This window comes from Pectinophora gossypiella, chromosome 25 (assembly GCF_024362695.1).
Source record: "Pectinophora gossypiella chromosome 25, ilPecGoss1.1, whole genome shotgun sequence".
In the NCBI taxonomy this organism is placed as follows: Eukaryota; Metazoa; Arthropoda; class Insecta; order Lepidoptera; family Gelechiidae; genus Pectinophora; species Pectinophora gossypiella.
In genome coordinates, this window is record NC_065428.1 from 8,559,029 (window position 1) to 8,582,985 (window position 23,957).

Here is a 23,957-nt window from a genome sequence, read left to right on the forward strand (position 1 = left end):
GCTTCTTTTCGCGGCAATTTTCGCGTAGACCAATGGTGGAGAGGGAGTCGAGATGTCGACCAATCGTTGGCTGTAGACGTGGCTAGCGATCGTAATTGGGCCAATCTCATTTCCGGTGTCTGTTGCGGCGACATCCTGCGCGAAAAGCCCGGGAACGAGCCGAGAGCGCCGTTGACACCTGCGCACCGTCTCTCTGGACGCTGCTCCAAGATCACATCTCGCGAAAAGTAATGATTATTTCGGTCCAGACGGTTAGTTCCGCATATTCCCGTGGTGGCGCTGCGCACCGTACGGGCACGGTGCGATATATTTCGCTATATAAAATTAAAACTCAATTTTGTTCGTGAAAACTGTAAATTTTAGTGAATTATATGCAATTATTTAAGTTTTTGGATCGTGTACGTGTTGTGTCAACGTGATTGTGGCCCGCAGTGCTGTGTACACTGGGATGTAACGTCTCGCGGTGTCGTCCATTAAACCGTGCGATCGTCTTTTCCAGGGATGTGTGGGCCTGTACCCACGGGCTAGTTTTCGCCCTAAAATAGTGCGTGTACTAAAATAACTGACTTTATTCCATACTGACGTTTTGTTTTTGGCCAAAATGTCTCGAGAGTCGAGTTTATCGACCGAGTATAAGTCTTGGAAACTGGCCATATTTAACTCTCTACGTAGTGCGTGGTCGCTGTCGTTGATAGGGTAATCTGTGCTTGTGTATTATTATATTATAGATGCGTTACCGCGAAGGACATTCGAGCCGTGTTATGTTGCTCGCTATCGACAATAACATCGCGCAGAATGCTTTGCCGACCCGCGCCGAGTGGCGTTCCAGCGCTTATCTGAAGATCGTTCACTAATGGCGCTGTGGAGAGTAGTAATAACGTTGGCCGTTGTCGCGGCTGTGGTGAGCGTCGACCATGAACTCAAAGCAGAAAATAAAGCGAAGAAGACCCTGGCGGCGGAAAGGGAGCAGAAATCCCGATCCGCGAGCCCTGGGCCTGAGAAGGGCTCGTTCGACAAACTGAGTAGCATGCTGAACCGAACAGAACACCGACGACCGAAGAACCGCAACCGTGGAAAGAACAATTTAAACAAGATCCACCAATTGAACATCAAGCATAGAAATCAGCACGACGATATGATGAACGACAACGAAGGCGCAATAGCCATTAACCAGAAAACGGTACCAGACAACGACACTAATTCGTTGACGGATAAGATGAAGGCCTTGAGGCGCGAAGGCCCGGATTATATGGCGGTAGACAAGTACAACTATTTACCGCAAGTGACGGGGGTATATTGCAACTTTGAGAATATGTCGAGTGCCATAGACATGTGTATGTGGTCTTGGAACTCTACGCTATCGAGTCACGGCCTCGGGTTCAGTGTGGTGACTGCTGCGGATGTGGTCCGCATGAACAGCACTACAAGGGGCCTCAAATTTTCGGGGCCCCCGACAGATGCCGATGAGAACGTGGGAGGTGAGGCCCTGTTTTATAAGTGCCTGGATTTCTACAGCATGTCTGTCACAGTATTTCGCTAGATAAGTTCTTTTGCAGTTTTTTAAAATTGTGCCTTTGCTTTGCCTTACTCTTGAAGACTGTATTGTGTCTTATGACCTATTTTTAAGTTTATTACTTATGTTTTATTCCATTTTTATTATTGCTGTACCTATGATTTTCTTATTGCTCTTGTTCATTCTTAAGCATTCTGTTGTTTAGTTTTACTTAGAATAGTACTGCCTTGACTGTTTTGACTTTAAATAAAGTTTTATGTCTATGCTTTCATTTCACCATCATTAACATAGTTATAATTGGGTCGTGTACTAGGTTCAAGATAAATTATGAAATTCTGATTACTAAATAAAGACACATCTAAAACTAACGAAAAACATTTTCTTTTTTCTATTAAACTTATTTATGAATTTTAATCAAGAAAAACGTAATAATAAGTCCGACATTTTGTCACGTTTTTCTATGACGTCACAGAGTGCTTTTTCATACAAATTCCATAGTAATTTCGTGTTTTGACGTTTAGTAAAAAGTAACTGATTTGACTAGTTGGAAACTAGCCTATTAGTAGGTTAGTACATACTTATTATCTAAACTGAAACCCACATGCCCGAGTAATGCGTTTCGGAGGTATGTGACCTAACCTGTATGGGGGAGTCTGCGTCCAGCGCTCGTCGGGAGCGGATGTGCGCTCGTGTTTCTCCGTGGGTGACTTTGGTGACTTTGGTGACCTAGGGATTTCATACTTCGGTGACTTTGGTGACTGTGGTGACTTTGACGGTGACTTTGGCAACTTGGACGACTTTGGCAACTTAGGTGACTTTGGTTGCCTGGGTGGCTGGGTTGCTCGGGTCTCTGGGTGGCCTGGGTTGCTCGGATGGCTCGGGTGGCTTGAGTGTTCTGAGTTGCCTATGGACTTGTGGGACTAGGGGACTATGACTTTTTGACTCGCGAAACTACAACTCTACTGACTGACTGTTACTTGGACTATTTGGGAGGCTTGGTTGCCGGGTCACCTGAGTCACTCAGGACTCCTACGACTGGAACTTGGGTGTCGTGGGGTACTCGCGTTATTGGGCTGCTTCTAGCAGCGTGGGCCAGCCGGGTTTGGACGGCCCGGGCGCCGGTGGACCTGGGCCACCCTTGTTATTCTGTGTCTGTGCATTGTGATTTTGTGCTTGGTGTTGTTTTGTTGTGCTAATATATAGTGAATCTGTGCACTCTGAGGATTGCAATCAATGTGATGGCGTCTGACCATCCATGTATGGGAGGCTCACAAACCACTATGGCCTCACAGGCGCCACTCCGGCTGTCTCCGGCGCTGCCTGATGGCAGCCATTGCAGTGGGGAGAGTCAAGCTACACCAGGTATTCCCACTAGTAACTATTGTGCACCAAGTGATTCCGATAACATGGATGATGACTTCTCCTCTTTCATTGATGAGCGGGATCCGCGGTCCGACTTCAGGGATACTATTTTATGCAAAACCAAGGCTATTAAAGAAAAACTAACTGAGGGCAAGAGCCTGACTAAAGCCAACAAAGATGCTATCCTGGAACTTGTCATAGAGATACAATGTCTGACCACGGCTTTCTGCTCATCCTCATTAAAACATGTGGGCTCTAATAGTGCATCGCTTGATGGTGGCACAATTAACGTCATCAGGGATACAATCAAGGAAGAAGTCGCCAAAATACAACGCTCACTGGACTCTTCTAAGGCACTCAGACCATCCTATGCTGACACAGTGAAAAAGCTAATGCCTAAACCCACCCCAACTATCCCTGTGTCTAAACCGGCTATTATCATCTCTCCAAAAAATGATGTTACCAGCCCAGCTGAGACTCTCAATGCATGGAAAAAGAAAATATCTTTCCGCGACACTAATTTTGCGCCATCCAACGTTCAGTATATCTCGAATAATAAGTTACGAGTGGAGTTTGATAATGCTGGTCATAGGGAGATAGCCTTAGCCAAAACCAACCAGCCTGACAGCGATGTTACGGCTGAAATCTCCAAGAAACTTCAGCCGATGATTATCGTTAAGGGCATTTCCTCGGAGATCCCACCTGCAGAGCTGACTAGTATCATATGTAAACAAAACGAATGTGTCAGGAACAATATCACCAGTGACAATGAACTGGTCTACAAATTCAGTCGTCGCAATCGAAAAGAAAACCTATACAATGCTGTGTTCATGGTCTCTCCGTCACTATGGAGAGTTCTAGTCCAGGAAGGAAAAGTCAATATTGACTTCCAAAGGGTACATTTACAGGACCACCCCGCACTTCTCCAATGCTTCAAGTGCTTGCAATTTGGCCACACCAGCAAACTATGCAGCAACGAAAATCAAGCCTGCTCACACTGTTCTTCTCCTAATCACCAATTCAAAAACTGTAATTTTAAAGATGACAAATCTAAAACTAATTGCTACAATTGCACTCAATTCCACAAGAAAAATAATAATAACAGTAATGCCAAAACTAATCATAGTGCCACATCCAATGACTGCCCTAGATACCTTCACATGCTTCAAAAAATCAAAATTCGTACTGATTATGGATATTAATATACAAACAAATAATAGCCCAATGTCTAATAAATCCTCACTAAAATGTTTACAAATTAATATTGGTCGCAGTAGAAACGCACTTCATGAAATTTCCGTGTATCTTGACAAACATCCTTATGATATCGTTTTTATTACTGAACCTTATACTGGCAATACGCAAATTATGAAAAATATTCCCCAGTATACCACCTACCAGTACCCTATAGATCGTCCGGCTAGAGCGGCAATCCTAATCAGAAGTGGTCTATGCAGCACCCTTGGCTTAACACAATACTCCTATTCAGACCTATGTGTTGTTTGCGTCAGTCTTAACACTGGCCAAAAAATATATTTGGTGTCGGTATATGTTGAACCCCGCAAAGACAAAGCCTCAACAATTTCCAAGCTCGAATTATTCCTAAAAAGAACAGCTGGGTCGACTCACATTATATGTGGGGATTTCAATGGATGGCATAGATTCTGGGGATCACCAAAAAATAACCGCAGAGGTGATGACGTGGCAGAATTCATCACCATAAACAATCTTAGTATCTGTAACACTGGATCTTCCCCCACTTTCGAAACTGTCACGCATGGCTACCTCAGAACTTCAATTATAGATCTCACACTTGTCAACAATCTTTCACATATCTCAATCAATGACTGGACTGTAGACACCACTATCTGCCCGTCATCTGACCATAATGCTATAACATTCAATGCTCTCTTAGGTAAAACTCATCCCACTAAAAACAAAAAGCTAACAACATTCAAATACAATACCTCTCAGATCAAATGGGAACTGCTCTCGGACACCTTCGCTAATGAAATCAAAAAGCGCATCCCCACCTCGAACATCAATGAACTCTCCCAACAGGATCTCGAGAAGCATATTGTCGCAACAACAACTGCCATTCAAGTCACCTGTAACAAATTACTACCTCGTGCTTCAGGTTTCAGCCAACGAGCTCCTTGGTGGAATGATGAGCTGGAGAACCTGAAACATAAAGTTATACAAATCCATCATAAACTCTGCAAACAGAAAAAACGCGGACTCCCTCTAGATGATCTTCTCGCACAAAGAGCAACAGCAAAACGGGAATATTCTGAGGCCTTTTGTGTTGCCTCTACCAATAGTTTTAAAGATTTCTGCACTAGGCAGCGGAAGGAGGATGTCTGGTCGGTCACAAATAGACTGATCAAAACTAAACCATTAGCACAGCCCCCATCCTCACTGAAGCTTGATGATGGGTCTTACACTTCTAACTGCACTGAGACTGCTACTGCTCTCATAAACAGATTCTATCCCGATGATGACCCTGACCTTACCCAATCTCAGAAATCCACCAGACTATTAATGTACCAACCTATGGACACACCCAATGAACCACCCTTTACCTATGAGGAAATACTTGAATGCCTCAGAAATATGAACCCCAAAAAGGCCCCGGGACCCGATCATCTAACCTCTGATATTTGCCTACTATTTGCTGAATGCTGCCCTGACACCATCACTAAATTAATGAACAGATGCCTTGAACTAGAATACTTTCCGGAGTGCTGGAAGATAGCATATGCCAAAATCATCCCCAAACCTAATAAAAGTAATTACAATGATACCTCCGCTTTCAGACCCATAGGATTAATAAACGTTTTTGGCAAACTTCTCGAACGTTTGATCATGAATAGACTCATTTTTCATATGAACACCCACAATACCAATTGCAAGCGCCAATTTGGATTTAAGCAGCAGACCTCCACCATTAATGCCATACAATCTGCGCTTGACATTATTCACTCAGCCAGGGACAATGGTGAACATGTACTAGCTGTATCCTTGGACATTAAATCTGCATTTGATAATGCGTGGTGGCCTGCTGTTTTCAGCCGGCTCCGATCTGTTAATTGCCCTAACAATATATACAAACTTTTGCTCAGTTACATAAACCAAAGACTAGTCCAAATTAACTTTGCTGACATCAGCGTTCACAAAACTATGACTAAGGGTTGCATCCAGGGTTCAGTCTGCGGCCCTACGCTGTGGAATCTTATCCTGGATGAGCTTTTACTGATCAGTCTACCCGACGGCTGTACCATCCAAGCCTATGCGGATGATGTCCTTCTCATCGTTCATTCTAAATATATCAATAACCTTGAAACAATCACCAATCAAGCCCTTAATATCATCATGCAATGGGGAGAGGGCGTCAAGTTGAGCTTCGGGAAAGACAAGACGCAAGTGATAGGATTCACCAACAAATCCAACAAATGCGAGATTTATGCCCGACAACGCAAACTAACATTTGTTAGTCAAATAAAATACCTTGGTGTAATTATAGATAACAAACTGAAATTTATACGACATTGTGAATATTTGATCGATAAAGCTAAAGCAATATATAACAAATTGATGATCTATGTACGCCCCACCTGGGGAGCCCACCCTGATAATATCCACACACTTTATAAACAAGTCATAGAACCAATAATTTGCTATGCTGCTAGCATTTGGTCTGGCGCATTAAAATACCAGTACGTTCACAACAAATTTCTATCACTGCAGCGCTTGTTTGCCATCAAAATTATACAGGGCTTTCGGACTATCAGCACCGCGGCTGCCATTTCTATAGCTAGACTTACCCCGCTCCCTGCAAAAATAAATGAAGTTTCGGATATCGAAACATCTAAACTCCGTGGATTCTCTAGATTCCTTCCTAATGACGTCCCAATAGAACGCCCCTCAGCCCCTGCTGAACTACTTCATCCTGTATACAGAACTGGTATATCATTCAGTGAAATTTCGACACCGTTGGAATTCAATCGGCTCAATATTAATGGGGCTGTCCAGATTTACACGGATGGAAGTCGTCATAATGACGCCACAGGTGCAGCATTTGTTATTGTCCGCCCTGATGGGAAAGAAATCATTAAAAAACTAAAATTACACCCATCATGTTCCATATTTCAGGCTGAATTGTTTGCCATTGAGAACGCTTGTAAATGGATAGTTACTAACAAAATTTCCAAGTCATTCATATTCTCTGATTGTAAGTCTGGACTTGTTGAGCTGATGAATCCCAATAGTCATAACTATTTCACAGTCAATATCCATAATTTATTACACCAGGCCAAAAGTAACAATTTGGAAATAGCTTTTTTGTGGATTAAAGCACATGCGGGCTTCACTGGCAATGAGACTGCTGATGCAGCTGCCAAATCCGCCGCTTATATGCACAAACAAGCTGATTACTATTACACCCCTATTAGTTATATTAAACACAAAAACAAACTCATATCCCAACAAGCATTACACGACCTCTACTCCAACCATAATAACTGCAGATATACTAAGACCTGGTTCCCTACATTTCATGACCTTGAACAATATCTATCAACTGTCAAGCCATACTTCATCATCACACAATTTCTAACCAATCACGGTTATCATAAAGCTTATCTTAATAGATTCAAAATCACTAATAACGAATATTGTCCTTGTGACGGTACTACCCCCCAAACTATTCACCACTTAATCATTGATTGTCCCAGATTCCAATCCAGCAGACTTAAGCATACTAGCAACTCATCTTTCTTCAATATAAATCCCTACAATATATCTGAGGTTATTAGTAAACAATCCACCATTGACACATTTCATTCACTACTAACAAATATAATTACAGAACTTAAAACATTTAATCAAACATAGCTATGCCCACATAATATCATATCATCCATCTCCCAATCCTAGTATTATCCTAACCCCATATAACCAATTGATATACCTACACTATAAAACTATATAATAATAAATTCATAACTTTACTAATGTATAACTTCATCCTAACCTTACATAATTAACTTATATACTAATTATAATAGTATTAATAATAGTTCTAACATAGCTTATAGGCTAAGTCAATGTATGTACATCTCCACTTGTTAAACCGCTGTATGTGAACTCCCTGTCCAATTGTGCATCACCCGTCGTGCTGAACAGTCAAGTGACTTCGAAATCTCCTCCGGCAACTTGAGTGACCTGAGCAACCTAGTCACCTACGCAACTTGGACACCTCGGCAACTTGGGTGACCTGGGCAACTCGGGTGACCCGAGCAACTTGGGTGACCTGCGCAACCTAGTCACCTACGCAACTTGGACACCTTGGCAACTCGGGTGACCTGGGCAACTCGGGTGACCTAGGCAACCTGGGTGACTTGGGCAACCTGAGCAACCTTTACTGGATCTTCGAGTTGGTACGCTGCCAGCTACGTCATCATGAGCCATCCACTTCAGGACCCAAGCATCCACACCACCACTGCGCCACCAACGAGCACTGTGGCAAGGAGTTCACAGACGGAAGCTGGATCGTCGCGGGGTCGGCCGGCTGCGATGCAACAACTCCAGCTGCCTAATCCATGCCTCAACTGTCACCTGCTGGAAGCCAAGATATGTCAACTGCAGGCGGTCATCAAGAACAACCTGGAGACTATAGCTAGCCAGTCGGTTACGATCAGAACCCTCACGGACTCGGTTCACGCACCCACTCATCCTGACCAAAGTATATACCAAAACTTACCCAGTGGATCTCAAATCAACGTCCCCTCCATGTACGAACCACGCGCCTTGGACCGCGCGGGTGGGTCTGGATGCTGCCGCGCCATCCCGAGCTGTGAAAACATCGACAGTCTGTCCGCGCGAACTTACCCCCTACCAAGGCGACGCAGAAGCATCTGCAGCTTGACTACTGAGGCTCCACTATCTCCTCGCGAATCTCTTCCGTCACCAACATTCCCTCCGCCTCCCCCGACAGCGGCCGGCTCCGGGGTGGTTAGACCTTCGCGGCCTCCCCCACCTTCTCCTTCACCATCATCTGCAGAAAGGGGGATGGGCGCAGGCAAAAAGGGGGGTACACAGTGTGTTTTGTGCGGTGTTTACTACACAAGCAAAAACATCAACCGCCATTTTAAGAAGATACATCCTTCTTATATGGATGGAATCACCCTACGCCACCCACACTACCCGCGGCTATTTCACTTTAAGACCGTGGCCCCTCGCTTGTCGTGCCCTATCGAGAACAGGCCTGACATTGGCGATTTACGCGGAGTGGAAAATGTAAATATGAGATGGATATATCCTGACGGTGACGGTGAATCTTCGGAAGAAGAGGAGGAGGAGGAGGATTGAACTGCATCACATATTCTATTCTTAGTAAATACTATTCATGTATGGAAAAAAAAAAAAAAAAAAAAAAAAAAAAAAAAAAAAAAAAAAAAAAAAAATCTGTTATTACTTCTTTTGTACTCGTTCATTGTGAAATATTAACTTACTAATTTTATCTTTGATTTATATTCATTATTTTTAATTTCAATTTAATGTTCATGTCTTTTAATATTGCTATTATTACGGCTATCACTCTTTACTTACTAATACTTTGCTATAATTGTATATAATGTAAAAAAAAAAAAAAAAAAAAAAAAAAAAAAAAAAAAAAAAAAAAAAAAATTTTCACCTATTAATTACTCATAACTTACAAATACTTTGCTATAATGGAAAAAAAAAAAAAAAAAAAAAAAAAAAAAAAAAAAAAAATTATTACTTCTTTTGTATTCATTCATTGTCAACTACTAACTTACTCATTTATCTTGTTTTGTATTCATTACTTTTAACTTCAAATCATTGTTTATGTCCTATCCTTTACCTTATAATTTATCACCTGCCACTCTCTCATTACTCTTCGACTCTGTATTATCTTCTATTACACTCTTATCTTATTTTACTCACCAGTTACACTACATAACCATATAACAACATTATTATACACTACTCATACTAACTTTCAACTATTCAATCAACCATAACTTATAAATCCACACTACACTCAATATCTACAAATTATACTCCACATACAAACATAGCAATATGTGCAAGGCGTACCCCATTAGCGCTGCGCACATAGTAATGCCTCCATATGTACTTTATATAAAAAAAAAAAAAAAACCTGTATGGGGCTGGTTTTCCCTTCGCAAGTTGAAAGGTCAGACAGGCAGTCGCTTTTGTAAAAACCGGACCTGTCAAATCTTCAGGCTAGGTAAGCGGACCCCGTGAAAAACGGGATAACGCTAGGGCTGAGCTTTTGAACTAGAACTCACGTCCCAAAGTACAAGAATACAATTTAGGGATGTCGGCTCATTATTATCTAAGACGATTATAATGAACCGTATGGTGATAGCTTACCAGCCCATGTCCTATAAGATAGTTCATCTTGTTACAAAGGACATGATCTATGTGGAGGGATTAGGAGGTGTTTGCCCAGCAGTGGGTATGACTACATAGGATAAGATAATCCCTTACTCGCTTTTGAGTCGCGAGAATTCAACAGGTATCCATATAGACTTAAAACTTCCATCAAATTCAATACAAACTGAGCTACAAATACAAGAAATATAAAGAAAATAGATTATTAAAACGATGTACGTAAAGAAATGACCTAAAAACATTAAGAAATGTCATAAACAAAAGGAAAATAGTCCGAGCGAAGGAAATGTCAAAGGTCACAAGAAGATTCCGCAATAGATGTCGCTAGTCGCCCTATTTACGCGTCTGTAACAGGTTTATTCTGCTTTTTTACTGGACTATGTTTGCTTCCAGTTGTTCGAGGGTCGGGCTCGTGATCTGAAAGTCGGGTTCGATTCTCGATCGAAATCATTTTGTAAGACTGTCCTTTTTTGGTAAGGACACTGTGGGCTGAATCACCTGATTGTCCGAAAATTTAAGTTGATCCCGTGCTTCGGAAAGCACGTTATGCCCTTGGTCCGGGCTACTAGCCCAAAACGTCTGTACTAACTATTAGTGGAGTGACGTGTCTTCACCGGTCACCATTCTCCATTATAAATAATATCCAGCTAAATAAACTACTTACATACCAGCGTCACGCGTATCCGAAGGTTTAGGCAGAGCTGTACTATATAGTTTATTTATACAGTACAGTCATGAGCAATATAATGTACCCACTTTAGGACTCTGTCGCACTAACATATTTGACATTTAGTGAGACTTACAGTTCAATTTGTCAAAAAAGTTAATGTGACATGGTACCAAAGTGTAAACATATTAATGCTCGTTAGAAAGTTATATGTTTTATACACAACCCTAAAAAGACATAGAACGTTACAACCGGAACCTACTTTGCTACTTAAAAGACGGAAACATGCTGTTGCCAAAACTTGTGCTGCTAAGAGTAGTTTCACTCAACGCCAATATTGCACGCGATCGACCCATTTGTATAATATCATTAATAAAGAGCTCAACATATTTGTATTAAAACATCATGACTGCAAGAAAATATTAACAAATTGGCTTAAAACCCTTGACTATACCGAATTGGAGAATAAACTAGAGTATCAACTATAATGAGTAAGTAACGACAGTACACTCACTAAATTATGCTACAATTACACCCTAGCTCTGAGATACATGCATATATATTATAACTGTATATCTAAACATATAGGTATCTACACACACAAATTATAAATTGTAAAGTACACACACAACACACACATCCACTCACACACGCTTACATACATTCATCTTACATAAGAACACGGTAGTTACATAATATTCTAATTTATTACACACACTTGAGACTGCCACTCTCAACTGAACACTTTAGGCAAAAAAAAAAAAAAAAAATACAAATATATTTTTATTTTAATCATAAGTTACTTATTACTTACTTATTTCTTTAAGCTTTTGTATTGGTACCATTAGTAATCGATATTGAAGAGCGCGGTCTTCTAACACAGGTGTTGTTCACTTAACAGAAGGCCGCTACACTTGGCAATGATTGTACCTTTTTGTTGAAATAAATAACTTTTTTCTTTTCTTTTCTTTTCTTTTCGTGACCGTACACATCTACTCCTCGCCAGCTATGTTCAAGTCCCATGTAATAGGGGGCGGGCTTATTGTCATTGCCTGGATACAAATGCTGGAATCCACGTGATATCAACCAGCCTAAGGTTTAAACAACATCTCCCAAGCATTATCCCGTTTTTCACAGTCAGCTTAGATACCTAACCTGAAGATTTAACAGATCCGGTTTTTTACAGAAGCGACTGCCTGTCTGACCTTCCAACCCGCGAAGGAAAAGCAAAGTGGCTGCAATATTGGCTGAATACAGGGGGGTTAAAAAGGCCGCACCAAATTAATTCATCTAAAAAAGCAATATGCTATTTGACATTTGTTTGCATTGCGCACTTACTTTTGTATGCGCAGTCGTGATTTTTCAAAAAAGCGCTTTAGACGTTGTGTTCATAATACGGCGTTGTAACTATTTGTAACTCACGCTCGTAAAGGGATTAGATGAGCCTGAGCCACACAACGAAAACAACTTAAGTATAACCATTTCATTTAATAATTGGATTTGCAAGACGTTATTTCTAGTTAGTTCTTAGCTACTTAGGTTTATTTCTAACCTATAAGTAAGCAAATGGCATTAACCATTTGACTGAAACTTATTGTAGAATTGCCGCAGATGGCATTAACTACTTGGCCGGACAAATGGGGAGCGCTGAAAGCTCTTACCCGGTACAACGTTTAAGACAACAGACTGAGGGTGCTCAGTTGGGCGCGAACCTCGGCTCAGAGCGTCGTCTGAGAGGAAAAAATATTTGAAAGAATTAATCGACCCTACGGGGTCGATAGCGATAAGCGCTGATTGAGGGAAATCGTCGACCCCGCCGGCGGGGGTTAGGTATTAGCAATGACAACAGTTCCTTTCTAAATAAGTAGATTATTATTAACTGTCGTTACCTACGTCGGTTTACCTTCGTTAATCTTTACGCTAGTAAACCATAATTAAGTAAGTGTAGTAGGTACTTAAATATAATGTCCATAGACGATTACACCACATTATTTTCCCACCAAGTTTCACTAGTGTACTTTCCACAATGATGAATTGGGTAGTTTCCTAGGTCAAAGATAAATTATGAAATTCTGATTAAGTACCTACTAACTAAATAAAGACAGATCTAAAAGTGATAAAAAACGTTTACTTTTTTAAATTTAACCTAATTATGAATAAAGAAAAATAAACTAAATATTTTTTAATAAAGAAAAATGTAACAATAAATGCCACTTTTTTTTTCGCAAAGGCCGGTCATAGGATGGGTGACCACAAAAAAAAGTTCTTATCTCGATCTACTCCGTGCTTCGGAAGGCACGTTAAGCCGTTGGTCCCGGCTGTATTAGTAGTCGTTCATAACCACCAATCCGCACTGGGCCCGCGTGGTGGTTTAAGGCCCGATCTCCCTATCCATCCATAGGGAAGGCCCGTGCCCCAGCAGTGGGGACGTTAATGGGCTGGTGATGATGAAGTATATTATAATGGTGCTGATTCCAGTGCACACCATCAAATTTTATTAATACCTCGACAGGAATATAAAATAACAAACAACACGTCAATCTGGTTGCATATATACCTATTTTATACGCCCGGGCTGCGGGCTATTCATTCTTTCTCACATTCATTAATTTTAAAATTTCAACAGGTTGTCAATCATCCATCCTTTTATTTTAGGCAAATAAGAAAATGACAGGTTTAACTTAAAATTAAATTAGGGGTGAATTTCAACAAGTCTCATTTTTTTATCATTTCGGTGAGATTTTTTATTTTAATACTTTTCTTCACATATTTGACGACAAATAAAACTTTAACCTATTTTGAATTATGTGCGTGAGTGGGCATCAAATACGATCGAAACTTACTGAGATATTTAAAATTGAATTTTTATGAGTCCACTGAAATGATAAGTACCCACTGAAATGATATAAATGTACACCGAAATGATATAAATGTACACTGAAATGATAATGAGTCCACTGAAATGAAATTAACCCACCGAAATGATACAGTCAAGAAAAATTGTGCTGCTTAGCTAGGGTTCCGTACAAAGTGAAGTTCGATTTATACATAAATAGCCTATATACGTCCCACTGCTGGGCACAGGCCTACTCTCAATTAAACGGGGGGGGGGGGGGGGGAGGGTATGGAGCATACTCCATCACGCTGCTCCACTGCGGGTTGATGGAGATCGATTTATACATTCTTAGATAAATAGTTCAATACTTGCTAAATAAAAAATAGTTTAATACTATTTACTAATAGTAATAGATTGTTGTTCGTTTCTTTCATCGAGCAATAAAAAATGCATTTAGTTGTTGTCAATATGTGGAGCCGTGGTAGCCTAGTTGGTAGAACGCTTGCCTCTCACTTTGAGGTCGCAGGTTCGAATCCAACACAGGCCTAAACCAGTGATTGTCGAATTTATTTTCAAATTCATGTTTAAATCAGAAATGATTGTCACATGCTCAGCGATGAAGAAAAACATCGTGAGGAAACCCACATTCCCGAAAATTCCATTTTCGGAGGTATGTGACCTAATGTGTATTGGGCTGGTTTCCCCTTCGTGGGTTGGAAGGTGAGACAGGCAGTCACTTCTGTAAAATACAGGACCTATCAAATCTTCAAGTTAGGTAAGCGGACCCTGTGAAAAATCAGGATAATGCTAGGGGGATGATGCTTATTGTCAATATGTCTTTTTTGTGGCTATTGTCATTGCTTCTTTATTACTTACCTACATTTTTGTTAAATAATATAGGTTCACGTAGGACCACAATCTCACCTGATGGTAAATGACGATGTGGTCTAGGGTGGATCACACTTACCTAGCAAATGCCTATTCACCCTAGTCTTGAAGTCTCCTAGATTATAACGAGTTGGAAGTTATATCCATACCCAAGAGCTCGAGATGGTTGGTAATTCACTCCGGAAAGTCCCAGTCAGGAGGAAAGGACTCTGTTTTGCGGTGAACAGACACGCCTGGGTCATGGAAGCGTTGAGTCCAACCTACTTGTTGTCACCCCAGTCTGAGACGGACTTAAGGGGCAGTTTCACACGATTCACAAGATCCTCTCTGAGGGCACTATCATCTCTGGTGCTTACGCGTGCATTAGACATGTATCTCTCCGTCACTGTGCTATCGTCTGCATGCCTAAAGATACCGGGCATAATCAGCAGATCATTGATAGAAAAAACGTGGCGGAGAGAACAGATCCCTGAGGAAGTCCGGCATCAATAGCATGTAGATCAGACAAGCACCCATCAACTACTACCCGAATCAATCTATCCCTATCTATCCAATTACATAGGCTAGAAGGGATCCTGAATATATCAAGGGACACAACAAGATCCTCGCCTTGATTCTAGTTTGCCTCGCTCCATAAGCGTGTAGCATACACAAGAAGAACATCAGTTGACCTATCTCTGAGTAAATTGTTGGCTTCAAGGTACGCCAGGAAGTTGTTCAGGATTAGCGGCGGTTGTACCGAGATGGGGCGGTAGTTAGCAGGGTTGGTACGAGTGCCTTTTTTGGGCATACACTGCACATTGACAAGGTTCCATGGTTTCGGGAATTGTCCTGAACCCAGAGAGAGCAAGTAGAGGCGTGTCAATAGAAGACTATTCAGGTGCACAGTTCCGCAGTACTATTGCTGGGATATCATCAGGACTACTGACCTTATTCACGTCTAGAGTGCGAAGCATTTTTATACGGCAGAAGTTTGCTTCGACCGATTTGACTAGCGGCTAAAAGGTTTTACTACCAGCTCAGTCAGTTTGGCATCAATTTGGACAATATTGTCGAAACGTGCCCTGCGCATTGTCTTCTTGCAAGACTTTGCAGCGGTATTCAGGGAATTTTTCAGAGCCCGCATGTTAGGAGGCATATTAGAGCTTCTGCACTAGCATACTCCGCGATGTACCATGAGCGAGCCTTATCGTCAGATGATATGTCAGAAAATGGGATAGAGTATTACATTGCCTGATAACTAATATGGCATCTCCGCAGCTCGTCGAGTCTTCTGAAGAAAAGCAAACCTCACGCCAAGGATAGGATGCGAAGAAGTGCCGCATCTCATCCCAATCTGCTAGCGTGTGTCACCATATTTGCCTCGATCCTCTGGGGCTAGAATCAGGTGGGGAATAGACAGACACATATCTCACCAGACAATGGTCGGATGTTCCCAAGGGGAAAGTCACTGATAGAGATTGATATTGGTCCGGATCAGTTATCAGCAAAAGGTCCAAGCAGTTGGCGCTATAGTTAGCAACGTCAGGTATCTTTGTAACGCAATTCACCAGATGTGAGATATTTAGCCACACATGGCAAAAGCTTGCGCCTCTTTGCCAGCATGGTTGGTCTTCTGGAATGGGAACAACCACTCTTGCTGGTGGGCGTTGGAGTCCCGGAGAAGGACAAGTTGCGCTGAGAGATACCTCCGCCGTGCCAACTCCACTGTCCTACTGAGGTAGGTGAATAACCTGCTTGTCTCAGAGTTACCGCTGTGCGATCGGTAGACACTGGTGTAAACTATTTTATCCAGGCCAGTGTCCACCAGGATCTAAAGAATGGATAAGTCTGGGTATTCAAGGTTACCGAGAAAAGCAGAAAGAGGAGTTTGATAGAAGGTTATATGACGTTTTCCAATCACCCAAAATGGTTTTGGAAAACCATGAGATCATTTCGAGGAAAAATAAAATAGCTCCACAGAACTGTTAAAAAGGCCCTTAAAACAATACCTAATTCGAAACTAAAATTTAACACACGGATCTCTAAAACTTAACGGTTTTATCATTTCAGTGTTACTTATCATTCCCATGGACTGTTATTGGCATTTCAGTCCACCGAATCCACCGGAATGATAACACCGAGATGATAAAAAACAGGTTATTTTTGTATAAACTGTGAATTTAAATAACTATCGAAAAATCGACACTTCTCAAACAAAACAGTACTTGCAGCCGATTTAACACATCAATATGAAATAAATTGAACTAATCTAACACGAGTTATAATGGCTACCGAAATGATTTTTTACTGATTTTTTTTTGTCCCCCTATCACCGAAATGATAAATTTCTTTTTTTGGCGGGAAACCATTACACGCTGTGACGGGTATGTTCACGTCTAGCGGTCGAGCCGAACCAATGCGAGGTGTTGGCAGGTAAGGAGGTGTCATAGACGCAATGTTGACGGAGTTATTCTACCAAAACTTACTGTCCTCTGAAATGATAACTTTTTTTCGGACAAAATTTAACTGTCTGTCAAATGTATGAGAAGGAAGGTAAACAGACAGAAACAGTTTTTGTTGTTAGATTATTTAATAATTTAACGAAATTCTATCAATTTAAATCCCAATAATAGAAAATAATTGTAGAGCAAGACATTTTATAAGCGATAATGGGTTACGGACAAGCTACCGAAATGATAAAATGACACTTTAAAAATTTTTTTCAGCGTGTTACAGTTGCTGAAACTGAATGATTTTTTTTGCCAAGGTAGAGGACTACTTAGTACTTTACCCAGAAAAAAATATTCAAAATCATTTAGCAGAACTTTGCACTACCGTTCTCAGCCAAGACAAGTTTTTTTTTCGCTTTTGCAATTCACCCTTAAAGGAGCTGTCTGCAGGAATCGGGGCCAAATGTGTCTATAAAAGCACCTTTTATAAGTATATAAACATAGATTCCCGCTGCAGCGCGGGAATCCGCTTAGCTATGGAATCATACATTCGAATGGAGAATACAATATGGCTGCAGGATAAAATTGTACCTAAGTACAATGAAACATTGTTAAGCTGCATATCGTCGCTTTCTAGAGAAAACCACGACAATAAGGTGGTTTCCAACTAGTGAAATCAGTTACTTTTTACTGAACGTCAAAACACGAAATCACTATGGAATTTCCTGTGACGTCATAGAAAAACATGACAAAATGTCGTATTTACTATTTATTAGGTACTTACTTACATTTATAAATTCTTTATTAAAATTCATTTAAAAGCCATTTAAATAGAAAAATAAAATGATTTTTATCACTTTTAGATCTGTCTTTATTTAGTAATCAGATTTTCATAATTTATCTTTGACTTGAATATGTTTTTTTTACTATCATGTATATGTATAAACAGCCTATAATGTAAACTCCCACAGGGGGGGGGGACCTCCCCCTAGGGGGTATGGAACATACTCCACCGCGCTGCTCCACTGCGGGTTGGTGGAAAGTGCTGGTATTCTTGCAATTGTAATAAAAATGTCCCTTTGTGCGTATTGTACTGATGTATCTTGCACAACAATGGCAAATGTTTAGTGGAAGGTTGAACGAAGTCTTTCAATCCTTTGAACAGTCCGTCTTATGCTTATAAATAGCCAGTAGCGACCAATGTTATACAGGGTACAGCATCGTAACGAAAACTCCACGACGGAAAATTCCACTTGATATTAACTCAGAATTATGGTCTGAATCATCCCCCTCAGTATTCGTTACGGTGTCACTAACACCCTGTAAAATAATACTACTTAAGTGTAGATAGGCAACTCTCATTGAGGAGCTCGGTGGCGCAGCGGTAAACGCGCTCGGTCTGCGATTGTTGAAGTTAAGCAACTTTCGCAAAGGCCGGTCATAGGATGAGTGACCACACAAATAAAAAAAAAGTTTTCATCTCGAGTTCCTCCGTGCTTCGGAAGGCACGTTAAGCCGTTGGTCCCGGCTGCATTAGCAGTCGTTAATAACCATCAATCCGCACTGGGCCCGCGTGATGGTTTAAGGCCCGATCTCCCTGTCCATCCATAGGTAAGGCCCGTGGCCCAGCAGTGGGGACGTTAATGGGCTGATGATGATGAGGCAACTCTCTGCTCCCCGCCAGTGGCTGAGCTAGGGTTACCTCACCCCGCGATCTTACTTTAGTCTTCAATCGTATAGGGGTCAGACGTCACACACACAGAACGCGCATTTTGTATAAAGTGTTCGGAGTATGCCCATAAGTAGCTTCCGTCTAAAATGATAATTTTTACGTTCCTTAAAAAAATATAGATGGTTCTGTACAGAATTGCCTTCGTTTAACCTTCTCATTTCATGGATATCAGACATATAAGCAACTTACAAAAGTTGCTTATATGTCTGTGTCTTCGTTTTTGGGTAATAAATGATGACCCTTGATGAGAGGAAGGGGAAGACCAAGAAGAGCTTACATGGAACAGATTAAAGAAAAGGTTAACGACGTGTCTTATACAAGTCAAGGAATTGACCTTTGATAGACTGGAATGGAAAATGCTACACCGACAAGAGCGTGGCTCTTAAATTGTTGATGAAATGATGACCCTTGTTATTACACCCAGGCACAACACATCTTCCACCCATTATTATTTTGATCAAAATAAAGCGAAGCAATATTGATAGCAACATAATTCTATACGTATCTCATACAAATATCAAGCAATATCATTAAAAAAATTATATATTTTTGAATAATTGTATATCCCGAACAAATAGAAAATAGGTAGGTAATTATCACATTAAGTACATCAGGGGGGTTAAAATGGCCACATCGAAGCAATTCATCTAAGAAAGCAATAAGTACTTTTCAAATTGACATTTATTTATTTATGGCATACATAACTAGTTACAGTCGTGAAATTAGATAATTAAGTGTAACGTAAAACTAGACTACTTATAACAATAAAACATGCATGCACATACACTTATGCGCATATAAAAGTAAGTGCGCAATGCAAACAAATGTCAAATATCAATATTGCTTTCTTAGATGAATGGCTTCGATGTGGTCATTTTAGCCCCCCTGTTATTATAAATTATTTTACCACCTTTTTGTATTTTATGTTTTCTCGCAAATAAATTGATTTGATTTTTAAAACCATCACCGTCCGCAGTCCGTTTTGGCAGTGTTTACGCTCACATTAGATGCGTGGGCGCATATAACTGTCTACTACAAAAGTACTTAGCGAGTGCGACGCAAAAAAAATAAGCTCAGACAAATGTCATCCCATTCCCTTAGCATTCAACACCCCTAGCTAATAACGTAGGGTTGTCTCTTGTTGCATCGTAATATATTATAAGTTCACGGCTATATTCTCAATTGGGGGTAGACAGCGGTTTCTTTTTGACGTGCCTTATTGTAAATATGCCACTTAAGTAGTTTCTAGCCATCTATGGACTAAGTTGCCCGAAAATAAACGTTTTTTTTTAAATTATTATCTACTTGACCGAAAACAAACCCAACACTAACAAAAATAATAATACTTACTAAAAAAAAAGTTTTTTCAGGTAAAACCTTCGACACACATATACATTTACAACATTAAAATATAGTTAATACACACATTAATATTTAGTTGGAAAACATAACATATAATACGTCGTGGAAAAAAAACACTTTCCCTAGAAATGCATTTTCGGAGCCAGCCCAGTACATGTGACTTGTACTGGGCTGGCTTTCCCTTCGCGGGTTGGAAGGTCAGGCAGGCAGTCGCTTCTGTAAAAACCGGATCTGTCAAATCTTCAGGTTAGGTAAGCGGACCATGTGAGAAACGGTATAATGCTAGGAGAATGACTGTTTGTTTTGTTTTTCAAAGTTCTTTATTTGATATAAATATTAAAACACTAAGTAACTGACACAGTCAAGTTCATAGTACTTACATATAATTTACAATGTTTCGCCGGTTGAACCTTATAGAAACTTATAACACTAGTTTTACATTTCAAAATAACATAGCAATAATACAGATAACTAATTATTTATATAATTTATGTACACTTTAGGAAAGGCACATTTTTGGCATCAAATACGTTTAAATATTAAATATCATTGAGTTAACTCAATATGTCGGGTAGGTAAGTAATAACTTTTAGCGTCAGACGACTACTTATCTACTTAACCGAAGCAGATTTGGATCACACCTTCCTAGGACGAAAAAAAATGATTATAATATTAAACTACACTACACACTACCTACTAAACTATGTATATATATTAGACTGGCACCTACTTTTGTCAAAGGATTGCTTTAGCTGTTCAAAATGGAAATGCGGCCAGTCTTTCGGTCACTTTGCCTCGGTATGATGGTTTGGAGATTTTTATCTATTTGTAGATAACCATGTTGTTTTTGTGTTTAATAAGTAATTTATACAACTAAATATTAAACTATTTTTATATTGTCCCCAGGTCATTTCTTGTACCTCCCCGTGGACCCCACAATGGAAAACATGGTTATCAAGTCTCCGCCCTTCCGAGGTCTATGGGAATTCTGCAAGGTGAGGTCCTTGGCTCTTTGGTCTATTAGTTAACACCCCTATTTTAAGACGTTCACTCGACTCAGCTTCAGCCGAGTATTTTGGTATTCTAAGCTGACATTTACGTCCTCGACCTAAGGACTTTAGTCACTGGAGTCGAGCATGTCGTACAGTCATGAACAATATCATGTACCCACTTTAGGACTCTGTCGCACTAACATATTTGACATTTAGTGAGACTTACAGTTCAATTTGTCAAAAAAGTTAATGTGACATGGTACCAAAGTGTTGTTGTTGTTGTTTAAATTCGCCTTATATAAGGCAGGCAAAGATCTGAGGACCATACAGCCTGTACCAAAGTGTATACATATTAATGCTCGTGACCGTACTGCCAACATAATAATACGAATACAATGACGTCACACCTTACTGAAGTAAACTCGAAGTAAGCTTTTTGGCGGGAGACGGGAACGGGACAGTTGCTTTCTTCATTGAATAATCTAAATAATTAATACGAAGTGGTGTTTTGTGGTTAATGATCGCATTAAGTTAGTCGGAAGACATTCGCGAGTGTTATTATATTGGAGTATTCAATAAACAAAGTGTATCTGCCTATTTTCGCTTCGTGTCAGGAAGCCGCTTCATAACTCAAAAGTTTATGCGGACTTTTGAGTTAATTCGTTTGGGGTTCGGAGTAGGAGTCTACTCCGAGGGTGGGGGCTTAGGTTTCATCATCATCACCTTTCATCATTTCATTAATCATCAAGAAAAAAAATACGTCAGACATGGCTGTATGGGCATAGTTCCCTTTGCCTTACCCTTCGGGGAAAACAAAAACAAAAAAAAAAAAAAATAAACTCGAAGTAAGGTTGAGGCGTCTAAGATCACCAATTTGAGCGGGTTGTGAGGCGGATTACCAACCTCACCAACCCTGGTGTCAGGGTTAATATTGAGCCGCCAAAGGCCCCTGACATGACTCATGTATTGACTACGTACATACTTAAGTAGTAACCGGGACCAACGGCTTAACGTGCCTTTAAAACCGCAGCCCCCGCAGCACAGCAACCGCGCGCGGTGCGTATTATATCGAGGGCTTCGACCAATAGCCATACGACGTTTATCTGCGTAGATAGCATTAGCAATCGCAAGTCGCGATGCACGCGGCGCGGTTGCTGTGCCGCGGGGGTTCGATTCTTCCTATTCGTACGCGATGTCGGAATTTTCTGTCTAGTTTTATAATTACTAAGTACTACTGACTAACAGCTTAAGTCGATTCTTGTTTTGTTTATTTTGGAAAACTTGATTCAGTAGAATCCTATCAATTCTTAGAATTAGGCCGATTAGGCGTTGGCAGTTTTGTGAAAGACTTTTTATACTTACTTACTTATTTTTTTATTCTTAGCTATGTCAGGGGCCTTTGGCGAATAATAACTCTTACACCAGGGTTGATGAGGATGGTATTCCACCTCACAACCCACACGATAAGAAGAAGATCCTTAACCGTGTTATTCTTTATTGTATACCTTAACTGTGACATTCACCATCGCCTTCTAACAGTTCGAGGCGCGCATGCATCAGAGCAAGATGCAAAACGCGAGCATCCGTCTGGTCTCGGAGTCCACTGTCTCTGAGGTGCAGTGGATCCTGCAGGAGGTGGCTGGGAACAACTTCGAGATGTGAGTGTTGTTTTTTTGACGTGACTTTTTGTAGATTTGCCGCAGTTGACATTAAAGTGCTTGGCCGAAAGTAAATGTTGTACATTACGTTCAGCGCTCCCCATTTGTCCCTATTTAGATGGCACTTGTCCAATAAAGTAAATTTTTATTATGATAAAAAAAATATATTTTCGCAGAACCCTCAGGTTTCGCGGTACCCAGTTTAGGAAACGCTGCAGTATTTATTACCTATTTATTATGTTATATTTACCTCTCCCCGAGTTTTCCGAACACAATAGTTACAAAATGTTATTTGAAAGTTTGGACATTTTGGTCTTCCGATTTAAGTAAACGAGGCTCGTTTTATCCTTTTTTAAAATCTTAATCATATCCCTCCTTCCCCAGGTGGTACCCAATGCGCTTCACAATTGGCAAAGTCCAGCAGGAAGTGCGCATTATAATCGAGATAACCCGACCGAATTACGTGAGCCTCTCGCACCCGCTGCCGCACATAGCCATAGACAACATCCGGATGGTGGAGTGCCTGCCTGAACCGCCCGTGTTCAATGGGCAGTGCCAACATGGACAGCTCAAGTGCAATATCATCAATGTGAGTCTTGGCTTTTTTATTTAAGTACTTCTCTCTCTTTATTTAAGAGCTGCGCTCTTGTCTGTGGAATAATCACCATTCCTCTCTTCTTCCCGCCAAATCCTTCACCTCCTGATACGACACGACCTGCACCTTCCCCTTTATTTGTTTCATAAATGTTCTCCTAGGTCTACCCCTTCTTCTCTTCCCTTAATTTTTTCCTTCTATGATGTTTGTTATAAATGAATCGTGTCGTATCATATTTCCTCTCCGGTTTCCTCTCCGGTTTTATTTACTTACTTACACTACAAAAAAAAAACAATCCACTGTGTGTATGAGTCACTGTGGTCCTGACAAGTCCTGTGGTACACCGGCTTGCTTCTCAAACGGGGAGCGCCAGTCAAACCCCGGGTACCGGATTTGCACCAATGAGTTATCTTAAGTGCGACGGCCGTGCGATAGACGGCGATAAGGCTCACTTATCACGTTGGTCTAACAGAAAGCTCG

At 40.7% G+C, this 23,957-nt stretch overlaps 1 protein-coding gene across 2 annotated transcripts in view; it reads left to right on the top strand.

Annotated features, from left to right (window-relative positions):
- Window positions 1-274: 274 nt before the first annotated feature.
- Window positions 275-23,957, top strand: part of LOC126378023 (tyrosine-protein kinase receptor) — a 57,141-nt gene continuing 33,458 nt past the window's right edge. For both annotated transcript variants that reach the window (XM_050026082.1, XM_050026083.1), the window contains exons 1-4: window positions 275-1,478; window positions 21,139-21,227; window positions 22,764-22,882; window positions 23,267-23,471. In XM_050026082.1, coding sequence (XP_049882039.1) covers window positions 854-1,478; window positions 21,139-21,227; window positions 22,764-22,882; window positions 23,267-23,471 — 1,038 coding nt within the window. In that variant the 5' untranslated portion in view covers window positions 275-853. The remainder of the gene's footprint in view (window positions 1,479-21,138; window positions 21,228-22,763; window positions 22,883-23,266; window positions 23,472-23,957) is intronic.